The sequence below is a fragment of the Chiloscyllium plagiosum genome, chromosome 32, assembly GCF_004010195.1.
Source record: "Chiloscyllium plagiosum isolate BGI_BamShark_2017 chromosome 32, ASM401019v2, whole genome shotgun sequence".
Taxonomy (NCBI): domain Eukaryota; kingdom Metazoa; phylum Chordata; class Chondrichthyes; order Orectolobiformes; family Hemiscylliidae; genus Chiloscyllium; species Chiloscyllium plagiosum.
Genome location: NC_057741.1, coordinates 23421348 through 23435920, shown reverse-complemented (window position 1 = coordinate 23435920; position 14573 = coordinate 23421348). Strand labels below are relative to the sequence as shown.

The 14573-nt window shown below is 40.8% G+C and overlaps 1 protein-coding gene across 2 annotated transcripts in view; it reads right to left on the bottom strand.

Moving 5' to 3' along the window:
* Positions 1 to 14573, bottom strand: part of LOC122539416 (dihydropyrimidinase-related protein 1-like) — a 58838-nt gene that overhangs the window by 23222 nt on the left and 21043 nt on the right. For both annotated transcript variants that reach the window (XM_043674232.1, XM_043674233.1), the window contains exons 2-4: positions 10504 to 10592; positions 6992 to 7176; positions 2037 to 2201 (exon numbers count right to left, since the gene is read on the bottom strand). In XM_043674232.1, coding sequence (XP_043530167.1) covers positions 2037 to 2201; positions 6992 to 7176; positions 10504 to 10592 — 439 coding nt within the window. The remainder of the gene's footprint in view (positions 1 to 2036; positions 2202 to 6991; positions 7177 to 10503; positions 10593 to 14573) is intronic.

Genomic DNA, 14573 nt, shown 5'->3' with positions numbered 1-14573 from the left:
GGGGAACCTTGTTGAATGCCTTACTGAAGTCCATATAGATCACATCTACTGCTCTGCCCTCATCAATCTTCTTTGTTACTTCTTCAAAAAACTCAATCAAGTTTGTGAGACATGATTTCCCATGCACAAAGCCATGTTGACTATCCCTAATCAGTCCTTGCCTTTCCAAATACATGTACATCCTGTCACTCAGGATTCCCTCCAACAACTTGCCCACCACTGAGGTCAGGCTCACCGGTCTACAGTTCCCTGGATTGGCTTATCTCAACTCCTTTAATTGTCTGATCTTTTCCTTTGGGCTCCATCACTGCCTCATAGGAGGCCCAGAGCAACCGGTTCACAAATTGTAAACTCTCTGACTTATTTATTTAAAGCGACAGCTCACAGCAACTGGTGAGAGAAAACAACTGGCTTTATTTAGCTTAAGATACTTCACTGGAGAGAAATCAGCACCACTTTCCCTTCTCCAGGTCCGAGGGCTTCTCACTGTATCATTTATACCCACAAGCTGTTCAGCTTTCAAGAATCAATCACAGAGTTATCGTCAGGCTGATGACTTTTGCCATTCACAACTTGTCACAATTCCACAAAGCAATCAGTAATCTGTTGCCCATCAAATCTCACTTTTTACACACGCACTGGGGCTCTGCAGTTGATTTTACACCTTCCCCGACTGATTACAAAGCAACTGTGTGACACAACTCACAATGAGTTTTAATTATCTGCATTTTAAAAGTACAGCAATTCCTTCCTCAGTCCTTTGTTGGAATACAGTCCATTTTCCCAATCAGACCATATTCAAAAATAGAGTAAAATAAAAAGATGTGGACTTTACAATGATCTATACTTCAACCCTATTTTCCTATTTTTTCCTTATGTTCCTCAATATTCTTACCTAATAAAAAAATCTACATATTTTAGTCCTGAAAGCTTCAATTGTCCAAACATCAGTGGCCTTTTGGAAGGGAAAGTTCTAAATTTCTACTACCCGTTGAATGCCAGGATTTGTAATATGGTAGAAAAGTACAAACAAACCTTTTCTATTTTACAGGTTCAATTTTTTTTTTAAATCCTGTGAATAATAACCAATCAGCTTCCTTTCTGCATTATGAGAGTTTAGTACTCACCAATCAGCAAACCATACAAAAAAATAGATAGCGAATATTAACATAACCATATGATCTCTGCCAGCACAATGCCCTGCAACATTAACCTTTCCTAGTACTTAATCCTGAGCCAAGAGCTTTATGCAAACCCTGTCACTCACTCCCTGCCTGTCTCCATCTGTTATTGACTCTCACTCCTGAAGTCCATCTCAGCCAGTCACGCTCACTTGTGACAAATTTTCCAGCCTCACACCAGGCCTGCTTTAAAATGTATTTTCTTTCTTGCATGGGATATGGATGTCACTGGGAAGGCCAATAAGGTTGCCCATCTAATACTGCCCTTGAACTGATTGGCTCTCTAGGCCATTTCAGAGGGCAGTTAAATATCCACCATGCTGCTGTGATTTGGAGTCACATGTAAACATAGAAACTAGGAGTGGGACTAGGACATTCAGCCCTTCGAGTCTGTTCTACCATTCGATACAATCATGGCTGATCCTCCATCTCAATTTCTTATTTCCTCTTTCTCTCCATATTCCGTGATGCCTTTAAAACCCCAAAATTTATCTTGGTCCTTCTGTCTCGGTGTGGATGGCAGATTTCCCTCCTTAAAGGGCTAAAGTGAACTCAATGTTCTAGGACAACTGACACACAAACCTGACCTCTAAGAGTCCTCAAGTCCCTAGTACCTCTTTGTCCAAAAAAGCCCCAAGTTACCTTAGTCCAGTGCCCATGAAACTTCTTTCCCGATATTCCCTTGTATCCCCAGCAGTGTCCATTATTTGCCCTAATGGGACTACTCAGGCGGGTCTCCCAGATTGGCTGGCAGCTCTCACAGTGTGGGCTGGTGAGAACCGTGTCCCTCAGTAAAGTCTAGCCCCTGAAACTCAAACAATGCCTTGACAGTTATGTTATCTGAAGCGTAGTGACCTTTCTCTTGTACCAAGATTTCCAACTCTTCTTTGATGCCTTCGTTCCACTGAGGAATGTCCACATGCAGGGAGTAATCGCAGCAGGATCGGTTGTCAGCTGCCTCATGCCACTTTTCAAAGGCAGTCAGCAAAGTGGCATTCTTCTCGGGCACAACATGATCAACTACAAACAAAATATTTAGATGTGAGTCAAGAGATTAGCAACCTCAGTCACACAGAAATTCTAAAAGATTTCAGTACCACTCAACATAGAGCAGGACACATCCATCTTTGGACTCGATGTGGCTGCTATGTCAGCTGACACCTCAGGAATTTCAATGCTTTGTTACACATGTTGCTATAACTTAAACAAATATGAGCAAGTTGCCTTACTTCAGAATGTTTTCACAATTGAAATCAAATCCAAGGAAATGTGGAAGGCGAAATAGTTGAGTTCTGAAGATCTAAATTGTCCCATAGTGCCCAGGGATGTGCAGGTTAGCGTGGATTGGCAATAGGAAATTACCCCGTACTGTTCAGGAACGTGGAGGTTAGGTGCATTAGTCAGGCGTAAATGTAGAGTAATTGGGAATGGGTTTGGATGGGTTACTCTTCAGAGGGTCAGTGAGGACTTGTTGGGCCAAATGGCCTGTTTCCATAGTGTAGGGATTCTATGAAGCTACATTCTGGGGATACCAGAAAGTATCCAAAAAAATTCAATATGCTCATTAAATGGGAAATATGACAATACGAAATATAATGCCAGTTCCCAAGTCAGCACGGAAACAGGTCAAAATGGAAATGGTATGTTCTTTATTTCTGATTTGGAGATGCTGGTGTTGGACTGGGGTGTACAAAGTTAAAAATCTCACAGCACCAGGTTATAGTTCAACAGGTTTAATTGGACGCACTAGTGCTTTCAATTAAACCTGTTGGACTATAACCTGGTGTTGTGTGATTTTTAACTTCCTTATTTCTATTTGAGAATGGCTTTCAGAACAATCTAGAATGCTTCAAATGATGGTTTGCCATATTTTAGTTAGAGAGCTTTATGAAATCAAGAGGGACATAGAGAAGGTGAATAGCAAAGGTCTTTTGCCGGAGTGGGGTGGGTTCAAAACAAGGGGTCATAACTTTAAGGTGAGAGGTTAGAAAGATTTAAAAGGGACTAGGGGCAGCTTTTTCATACAGACGGTGGTTCGTACGTGGAATGAATTGCCAGAAGATGTAGTAGATGCAGCGCTTAAAAGACATTTGGACACGTATTTAAATAGGAATGATTTGGAAGGATGTGGGCCAAATGTAGGCAAGTGGGACAAGTTTGCTTTTGGAAACTTGCTCGGCATGGATGAGTTGGACTAATGGGTCTGCTTCCGTGCTGTATGGCTCTTTGATATTAGTAATTGTGATAATAATGACAGCTCATATTGATTCAGCATCTTTAAATGTAATAAAATGTCCTAGGGACCTACACAGAGTAATAAACACAGCCACATTTGATCAAATAAGTTGATAATATTTTGTGTTAAAAGATGACATGTATGAAGAATCACGATGGCACAGTGGTTAGCACTGCTGCCTCACAGCGTCAGGGTCACAGGTTCGATTCCATCCTCGGGAGACTATCTGCGTGGAGCTTCCTCCCGCAGGCCAGGTGAATTGGCTATGTTAAATTGCCCATAGTGTTAGGTATGTTAGTCAGAAGGAAATGGATCTGCGTGGGTTACTCTTTGGAGGGTCGGGTTGGGCAGAAGGGCCTATTTCCACACTGTAGGGAGTCTAATCAATCACTGCCCTATACGTTTAAATCTTTGTACTTGATTAAGTTCATTTGCTGGGCAGCACAGTGGCACAGTGGTTAGCACTGCTGCCTCACAGCGCCAGAGACCTGGGTTCAATTCCGACTCAGGCGACTGACTGTGTGGAGTTTGCACGTTCTCCCCGTGTCTGCGTGGGTTTTCTCCGGGTGCTCCGGTTTCCTCCCACCATCCAAAGATGTGCAGGGTCAGGTGAATTGGCCATACTAAATTGCCCGTAGTGTTAGGTAAGGGTAAATGTAGGGGTATGGGTGGGTTTCGCTTTGGCGGGTCGGTGTGGACTTGTTGGGCCGAAGGGCCTGTTTCCACACTGTAATCTAATCTAATGACACAGGAGCACAGAGGTGTAGGCAAGGTATTCCAGTGTTTAGGACCTTGGAAACTGCAGGTGCAGCCAGCAAAGTTGGAGAGACTAAACTCAGGAGTGGATACAGACCAGAATTAAAGAAGCACAGATACTTTGCGGGAATGAAAAGATTACGGATATATTGGGAGTGAGGCCATGGAGGGATTTGAACTAAGGATGATAATTTTAAAATTGCTTTACTGGGAGTCAAAGTAGATCAGTGAGCAAAGCAGTGACGGATGAGTGGGACATGTTATGTGTTAAAACAATGGCAGTAGAGTATTAGATATCTCCAAGATCACAAGGGGTAGAATGTGGGAGACAGCCCAGTTTTCCAGCTTGCCTTTTGTCTTTAGCTCTCTGTATTCTTTGTTGTTCAAAGGAAACCACACCAACTGCTTGAGATTGTTTCCCAGGTAGCTCATTCCTATGCATTTATTTCCCCATCTGTTATGGACAACCCACATTTCCTGAGGTTCATGTTGACGGAGTCATTGAACCTTAATCTTGGCCGACCTCTCAAACTGTGCCCTGTGGAGGCTGAATGTTTCCTGCATCACAATTTGGGGGCATCTTGGTAATAGTGCTCATTGTATCAGAAGGTTTAGAGTGGTGATGGAGAAAGACAAGAAGTAACACAGAATAAAAATACGCAACTGGAGAAAGGTTAATTTTAGTGAACTGAGGAGAGATGTGGAGCTGGGAAAAGACTGGGAGGCAGAAGGGTAACAGGGACATGGGCATTTTCTGAATAGTAAATGAAAGAGAAAACAAAGGAGAAATGACAGGAGAGGGGGACTAACTGGATAGCTCTTCAACAGCGCTGCAGCAGACATTTCCCATAACTCCCTCATCCCCCAACCCTGCACTGAACAATCCTGCAATTCAGGCACTGTACTAGGCAGGCCGTGTGGTGCAGTGGTAATGTCCCCATGCTGGAGGGTTACGTTCAAATGCCATCTGCTCCAGAAGTGTGTAATGACGTCTCTGAACAAGTTGATTATAAAATTATATAAAAAGGCAAACATGACTAAGACAGCTGGCAACATTAAAAAGATAAAACTGCATTGTAAATCTTGTTGCTCGTTTATGATTAGTTGCACTTGGCGTAGTGTGGGTGGGTGAGCACTTTTTTTGGCTTGTGCCACAAGTTCAGCGGATAAACTCTGGATGTTGGATGCAAATGGGCATCTACTCCATTCAGAATCAAAATGGCAGATAGTGCAACATAGCAATTTTTGAGAAGATTTGTAGCTCAGCATGTAAAGTATGTAAGTTAGCTCGCTGAGCTGGAAGGTTTATTTTCAGATGTTTCATCACCATGACCAGGTGACATCACCAGTGAGAGTGTCTGGTGAAGCGCTGGTGGTAGGTCCCACCTCTCTATTTACAGGTCTTGGTTTCTTGAGGTGGGTGATGTCATTTCCAGTTCTTTTTTTCAAGGGAAGGTAGATGAGATCTAAATAGATGTGTTTATTGATGGAGTTCTGGTTAGAATGCCATGCCTCTAAGAATTCTCGTGTGTGTCTTTGTTTCGCCTGTCCTAGGATGTGTGTGCTGTCCCAGTCAAAGCGGTGTCCTTCTTTGTCTGCATGTATAGAAACTAGTGATAGTGGGTCATGTCCTTTGGTGACCAGTTGGCGAAACAATGACACGCACGAGAATTCTTAGAGGCATGGCATTCTAACCAGAACTCCATCAATAAACACATCGATTTAGATCCCATCTACCTTCCCTTGAAAAAAAAACTGGAAATGACATCACCCAACTGAACAAACCAAGAAATAAATAGAGGCGTGACATACCACCAGCGCTTCACCAGAGACTCTCACTGATGATGTTACCTGATCAAGGTGACGAAACATCTGAAAACAAACCTTCCAGCTCAGCGAGCTAACATACTACTTACAGTACAACATATTCCATTATTTGCTTTGCAGTAGAATCTATATATTGAGATACACAGTATAGGCCGTTTAAACCTCTGGTGAGAATTTTCACAAAGTGGTAGGTGGGTAGGGAGTTGGCAACATAAAGGAGCATGCTTCTGGAATGAAGGTAGCCACCCTGTGTAAATCATATTAGAAAAATTCAAGCTTTGATGTGTGCAGTGTCCTTTCAATGACCCCATAGACAGGTCTGCCTTGAGGGTATAGAATTCTGAAATCCATCCATCATCATGACACAGTTTTACAGTACAAAACCAAGACAGCTCTGACAAGGAACAATCAAGAATATTAGTGTCATAATATATAGAATTAAATAATTCTGATCAGGTGTTTTTATCATTATTTCAAGTTTGAAGAAAAATCCATAAAGTGAAAGTACAGGAATAAAATAGAGGAAATGTACCACAAAGAGTGAAAGTAGAGACAGAAAGAGACATAAATGAAAAGCAAGCCAATGATGTGCATTAGTTTTCAATGGTATAGAAAATCAATTCTGTGAGTTTTTCAGAATTAACACCAAGAAATGTCACAACTGGAATAAAGGATCCTCGCTCCAACCAAAGATTAAAAAATTACCTTGCCATCAGTTCATAATGTGCCATGCCTTTTTCTCATGACCTTGATAAAAAGGAATTGTTAGTTTTAGCAGCCAATGTACCATATGTTACTGCAAGAACCTTTTCCATCAAAACTGATGTAGCTGTCGCATGATGTTAGCATGCTCCAGTAATTTACTGAACAACTGAGTTCTCATTTCAACGTCATGCATTAACAAATTTCTGCTCCACTGGGTAGACAATAAGGGTCAGAGGTTATGAAGCTTGTGGGGGTGGGGTGAAGCGAGGAAAGGTCCATTTCTTACTTATCATTGTGGTTCCTCCTGCCAGGGCTGCCTTTGTTCCTTGAAAGAAATCATCCACACTAGTGGTGTTCATGTAGGGTTTCAGTAGATAGGTGTTTGCATCGATTCCTCCTGGAATAACCATCCTGCCATTTGCCTCGATGGTTTTCACACCGTTAGGGATATTTAGATTGTCCCCAATTTGTCTGAATGATAAAAGGAAAGTCACAAGTTGCACAGCACCCTTGCGCAAAACATGACAAACAGGATCACTGTTGACAATGGATATATGTTTTGATTTAAAGAAAAATATAATTGATATGTTCTGGCAAAATTGTATTCCTATGAAACTCATTGGCTAAACATTTTAACAGAGGTTAAAACAATGACTGCAGATGCTGGAAACCAGATTCTGGATCAGTGGTGCTGGAAGAGCACAGCAGTTCAGGCAGCATCCAAGGAGCTTCGAAATCGACGTTTCGGGCAAAAGCCCTTCATCAGGAATAAAGCTTTATTCCTGATGAAGGGCTTTTGCCTGAAACGTCGATTTCGAAGCTCCTTGGATGCTGCCTGAACTGCTGTGCTCTTCCAGCACCACTAATCCACAAACATTTTAACAGCCTATCGCATAATGTAACACTGGGGATGCAGCACTAAGGGATATGGATATCATGAACACAAACTTCATCAACTCTGGACAATGCTGAAACAGCAGACAAAAGTGAGAAGGATGGTTAGTTTACCAGGTTAGTCCAGCAAAGTCTAGAATGCAAAATGAATTGGATCAACATTGGGAACCAAGAGAAGGCAAAGTCCTGAATCAGAATCTGGTCAGAATTCACGCCCCTCATGATTTTATAAAACTCTTTAAGGTCATTCCTCAGCCTCCGACGCTCTAAGGAAAACAGCCCCAGCCTATTCAGCCTCTTCCCATTGCACAAACACTCCACCCCAGCAACATCTTCATAAATCTCTTCTGCACTCTTTCAAGTTTAACATTTTTCTTATAGCAGAGGGACGAGAATTGAATGCAATACTGAAAAGTGGTCTAAGCAATATCCTGTACAGCCAAAACATGAAATCCCAACTCCTCTACTCAATGTGCTTACCGGTAAAGGCAAGGATATCAATACTTTCTTCAATACCCTGTCTACCTGTGACTCCACGTTCAAGGAACTATGAACCTGCAGAACAAGGTCTCTTTGTTCGGCAAACCCCCCCAGGACTCTACCATTAAGTGTAGAGAAAGTATCTGGAGGTTGGTTGGGTGGAAGGTGAGGATCAGGGAGGTTCTGTCCTTGTTGCAGTTGGAGGGGTGGGGTTCGAGGACGGAGGTGTGGGAAGTGGATGGGATGCGCTAGAGGGCATCATTGGCCAAATGGAAGGGGAAATTACGGTCTGGAACAGAATGGCACATGTTGGCTCATACAAAATGCCAGACAAACAAATAGAGGCAGCCTACCTGAGAATTAATACACAAGATAGTTGAGGGGCGATAAACAAGACCAACATTCTGTTCCGGCCTTTAATTAAAAAAGAAAACAATAACATTTTGAACGGACCTACTCCAAGGCCATGAATACAGTATTCCTGACAGTTTTTGGAAAGAGCATTCGCTACCATTTGCAGGCTGACAGACAAGTGACCAATCCTGACCTTCATTAATGAAAGAATAATTGTCCCAGTGAATGAATAAACAACAGCTTCAGGATACAATCCAGTTAACCCCCTAAGTAGCTATCAGGGAAACAGACCAGGTTCGTTTCAAGTTACTCAAAACATATGGTGTGTTCGGTGGCAGATTTGGTGTGCCTGGGAGCAGATGTGGCAGAGGCAGAGGAATTGTGAGTAAGGAATAGCGTTTTTACAGGAGGCAGGGTGGAAGGAGTTGTAGTCCAGGTAGCTGTGAGAGCCATTGGGTTTGTAGAAGATATCCGTGCTGAGTTGGTCACCATTGATGGAGATGGAGAGGTCCAGGAAGGGGAGGAAGGTGGCTGAGGTAGTCCAGGTGAACCTAAGGTTGGGGATCTTAAGTTCATCATTCCTCCTTGAAGGACTTAGGCCTGAAATTTCAATTCTCCTGCTCCTTGGATGTTGCTTGACCTGCTGTCCTTTTCCAGCACCAAACTCTCAACCCCTACCGTTAAGTACATACATCCTGCCCTGATTTGCCCTACCAAAGTACAGCACCTTATATTTATTTCATTAAGCTCCATCTGCTTTTCTTAGATATTGTTGGGTATTCTATTCTAAGAAATTGCCAGATATTGTCTGATATTCTTAGACATTCATGATCAACTATAAATGACACCAAACTAAATTTTATTGGATTTAGAATAGCATCTTTTGATTTTAGCGTAGCTATATATTTATCCACTCTGGGTGTATTGCTTGTTAATTTCTGTTAACTAAATTGTAAAATTAATAAATCATCTCATTCAAAGGCCTTCGTCTGTTAGAACTGAAACAAACCTAAATTTCTTAATTGGGGAAATTTATTATCTGATGAAAAAAATCTTGAACCCCTAAAATATCCAGGGCAATTATAGCATGGCAAAGGCTCATTCAAATGAAGTAAGCTTTTTGTTAACTTCTGTGGGATTTTTACAGGAGGCAGGGTGGGATGTTATGCAAATGTTAAAAACCCAAAACTTTAAGCATTTGTAAAATTTCCTCGCTTGAATTCAGCAGAGAGAAGTTATCAGGGAAATGCACCTGATCTCAGATAGCTTTAAACAAAGAGTTAAAAGCTCTAAATTACTTCAAAGCTGCACCATGTTTTGACCTAAAATACACTAAAGATATGGGAGAGGAGTGACAGAGAAGAAAAGGAAAGGAAAGGAAAGGTAGCAGGCCCTGCACTCAGGCTCCCACCAGCTTGAAGGATGCCCTGCATCATGTGCTCAAAGATAATCGGCCTCTTTTATGATATGAATACACAGCCCTGAATAGACATCATCCTTGAATTGAAGGCCAGCCTCGATTATTACCCTAACAGAAGGTAACCTGGTTCTTTTGTAAATGACCTTCAAAATTTAGATGCAAGTTTAGGTTTAGGTTTTCATTGCAGCCCTAGTCCTGTATTCTATTTCCTATCCATTGGTAATATCTACTTGTGGGTGGCACGTGGCACAGTGGTTAGCACTGCTGCCTCACAGCGCCAGAGACCCGGGTTCAATTCCTGCCTCAGGTGACTGACTGTGTGGAGTTTGCACGTTCTCCCCGTGTCCGCGTGGGTTTCCTCCGGGTGCTCCGGTTTCCTCCCACAGTCCAAAGATGTGCAGGTCAGGTGAATTGGCCATGCTGAATTGCCTGTAGTGTTAGGTAAGGGGTAAATGTAGGGGTATGGGTGGGTTGTGCTTCGGCGGGTTGGTGTGGACTTGTTGGGCTGAAGGGCCTGTTTCCACACTGCAATGTAATGTAATCTAAAAATCATACATTTTCCGAATTAGCAGTTAGATATATGTTTCTTGACAAAGTATTTTGAGCAACAGAAGGGCATGGTCCTGTATGAGTTTGACCTGGAAGCTTACCTTATGATTCCATCTTCTAGATAAATATCGGCATAGTAAGACCGGTCATCATTGATGATCCTCCCACCTTTGATGAGAATTTGATCACCCTATAAAAGACACAAAATTGACCAAGCTCATGTGTACACGACCAAAAAGAAGGATTTTTCCCAAATAAATAGATTAAAGTCAAAGCACTAAAAAGCTTTGGCTGAAAATTCAATTATAGAGAGTACAGAAAACAGCAATTATACACAGTATGGGAAGATTTGTTAATGGGCAGTTGGAGGTTATTTGCAGAAAGAAGTATATTTCGGACCAAACTGTCTCTGGGCTATGGAGTGTGCTATGGTAATGTATAATCCATGCTAGTCCATGCTCAGTTCTGGTTCATTCAAGAAAAAGACATGCTTCGGCGAGCTACCCTAACCCTTACAGAAGAAAAGGGATGAACGAATTGGATAAAAAGCACCGGCACATAAACTGGTACAAATTCCTGTAAAAGTTCAAATCCTTTCAGCAGATGGGGCCAACCATGGAAAGGCAGAATACTGCAAGTGTTACAAATCTGAACAATAAGATAAAATAGTACACAGTGGGTCAGGTAGCATTTGTGGAGAGTTTCTGGTCAATGACCTTTTATAACCTACAATTCATCTACAAAAGTCTCTTATTTTATGCAATTCTGGAAACAAGGGTTTATTTTCTTACTTGGTTATTTTCTCAGTGAAGACTGCAATGGTTATTAACATATCAACTCATTCAGTTCATGAAGAGGATTTTATTATATACTGCTTAGCATAAATATGTTAGTGAGCTCATTCCTCATGTTATCACATATTAGCGCATATTGTAAAAAAACCTGTTCTTTTTCGAGACTAGCAGGTTATACAAATAAAACATACTGAGAGGTATTTACTGACAATTTAATATGCTTTGGAATTGTCCTAACCATATACAATAAATTGATGAGTTTTCAAGAGAAAAATCTTGAAAATCTTCTGCGGTAGCAGAGCATTTTGGAAACCACTCCATAATATTGCCAAGATGAGTGGACATTAATAGCCTTTCTGATTACCTGGAAGACTATATTGTGTAGCTAGAAATAACAGCAAGAGCCCATCTTATCTAAATAGCTGCCAACCATGAAGAAGACATGTGGTTATAGCATGCTCATCTCTATTTATGAAGAAAAACGTTAAGATGTGAAATCACTTTCTAAATCTGATTATTACCCTGACAAATCAATATATAATGGTGCCTTAATATTTTCCTTAAAGATTGCTTTCAGGCACTTATCAACTGAAAGTAAGTTCCCAATATTTAATTATGCTCTAGTATGATTTATCAATGTGAGCAGGAGAAAGAAAAGAAGCATTTTATATGTATTTTTCATGACCATCAGTTATCTCAGTGTTTCACAGCCAGTGTAATACTTCTGAAGAGTAGTCACTGTTGTAAAGGAGGAAACCATGCAATTATTTGCACACAGCAAGCTTCCTCAAACAGCAACTTCATACTCATCAGATAATCTGTTTTTGTTACATTGATTGAGGGATTAAAATATTGGCCAAGACACTGGGGATAACTCCCCTATATTTCTTCAAAATAGGATAAGAGGGCTGAGACAGCCTTAGTTTAACATCTCGTCCAAAAAACAAAACTTCCAACAGTACAGCAACTAGAATTTTAACTCAATACCACCTAGTCAAAGATTTTATGCTGGATATGTGTGGGATTTTTTTTAAACTAGTCTGAATGAGAAATGTTTATGCAACTTAAATGATGATTAAGTGGAATTAAATTTGATTTAAAAATACCATATGTGTTAACAATTCTCAAGTGTTGGCATAATGTTGGAACAGAAACTAAAACTAGAAGATTAAAGAGGAAAGTATGGAAGTAGCTAAAGAGTTTGAGTATCTGATGATTTGGGAAATGGTTATATATGTCAGTTATATATAAGAAATGAAAAACACATTTGTGGGGTATGCATGGATTTGTCAGAGCTTGCTGGCTTATGAGAGCATTGTGAGGAAGATCTGTTCATCTGTTAATGGTGTACGGTGTGTGCTGGTGGTGACAGTGCTGACAAAGAGTTAGAGGAATTAAAATGTGTATTGAGAAGCATGAATATTGTAACTGATGGTAATCCAGGATATGGAGAGAATTAATTTGGCAATGGTAGAAGGCCTGAGATCTGGTAATATAAAGCAGTGAGGGTACCTCTAAATACTGAAGGGGAGGGAACTGGAGGGAATTAACTTTACAGCCTTCCCTTTATTGTCTCAATTACCTTTTCTAACGCAGGCTCTTCTTTGTTTAGATTATTTAGCATGCTTTGGTTGGGGTTGGGAGGAGGTTGCTTAACTCCATTATTTAGATGTTCAACATGACGTCAATAGCTTAATGAGGTCCATGGTCTGCTGAGGCCCTATGTAGGCCTTGCCTTCTCATCCTACCCATAGACCCCCATAGTGAAATCAGCTGTGTTATGGTGGCTCTCAAATAGTCTGGATGATGCCTGAAGGGGAACAGTGAAATCAAAGAGTGATAAAATGGGATGATGCACTTCATCACATGACTCTCATCAGTAACAGTAAACCAGAATGAGCATGTGAAGAGAGAGATCATGGACATTTTCCTAGAGTATTTAGTAATTAACAATATAAAGATGTAAACAAAGGAGTGTTGCAGCATAAGGAGTTGAATAACTTTACTTAACGTTAAGAATCAAGCAGCCTCAGGGGAGTGTACATGCAGAACACCCTGCTGAAGGTATTCCAATTCTGTTTCTCAATATGCTGATATCAATATTGGCTTAAAGTACAATATAACAGAAGGTAGCAGCTAGGGAAAATGAACAGAGGCAGGATCTGAATTTACATCTGAACCCATGGGATACAGCTGAAAACAAAAAACTCCAAAGGCAGAGCAAGACATCAGAAGACTTCAAAATTGCAGCTGAGTGAAAAGCAGGAAGACCACAAAGACAGGCCAATACACTGAGGAAAAAAAGGACTCTGACAGTAAAGAAAAGACCTCAGAAAACTTTGATTACAGAACTACACAGCAGCAAGACATCTGATGGCTGGAAAAAGAACTTTGGAAGACTTTGAAGCCTCACCATTAATAGCAACCTTCTAAAGAGGAACATCATAGGATTGGATTCAAAGCAAAATATTGAATGTGCTGGAAATCTGAAATAAAAACAGAAAGTGTGGAGAAATTCAGCAGGTTTGGCAGCATCTGTGGAGAAAGAAACAGAGGTAATGTTTTGAGGCTGATATGGCCCTTCTTTAGAATTGAAGGATTGGGTGAGGATGTTGTTTCAATGGGATTGGAATATATTAAACAGTAAGAAGGTCAAACCCAAGTACTCAATCAAGAATGATCGTCTGTAAGGATGATAGTTTCAGTAGAGACCTTGCCATAATGTCTACCATTCGACAATATGGAAGGTCCCATAGCAAGGCCAGAAGTGGAAGCTATGGAATCATCATAGAACATAGAACATTACAGCGCGGTACAGGCCCTTTGGCCCTTAGTTTTGCGCCGACATGTGAAACAGTTTCAACATGATAGAATGGCTCCAGGCTTATTAACAAAGGAGCATTGCCATCAAACCAAGTTTTTATATGCTACAGGTCCAATTGCTGATGATGTTCTGCTAAGGGAAGAAAATACAATAATGTATTGCTTAAAGTATTTGATATGTACTTGAGCTCCAAAAGAAATATAGTAATAGAAAAGGTGAAATTAAAACAGCAATGTCAGCACTTGAGAGAACATTTGCATTTATATCATCTATAAGGATATTGCAAATATGGATCTTTGAATGAATTAGAAACTGTCTAGTAGTCAACGTTAGACACGAGAAGATGTCAGATTTTCTTAAATCCAAGGAGAACAGGCAATGTAATTCACTAAAAACCGGAACAAAGCAGGTACAAACTCAGTCAGCACTGAAAACAAACATTAGAGATTCTTCTGACATGGTCAGCATGTATAGATCCCAAGATGGTGTCATTATCCTTCAAAAAGGCAGCCAAAATGTCAAGAGCAGAAATCAACATCATCAATCCTATTGG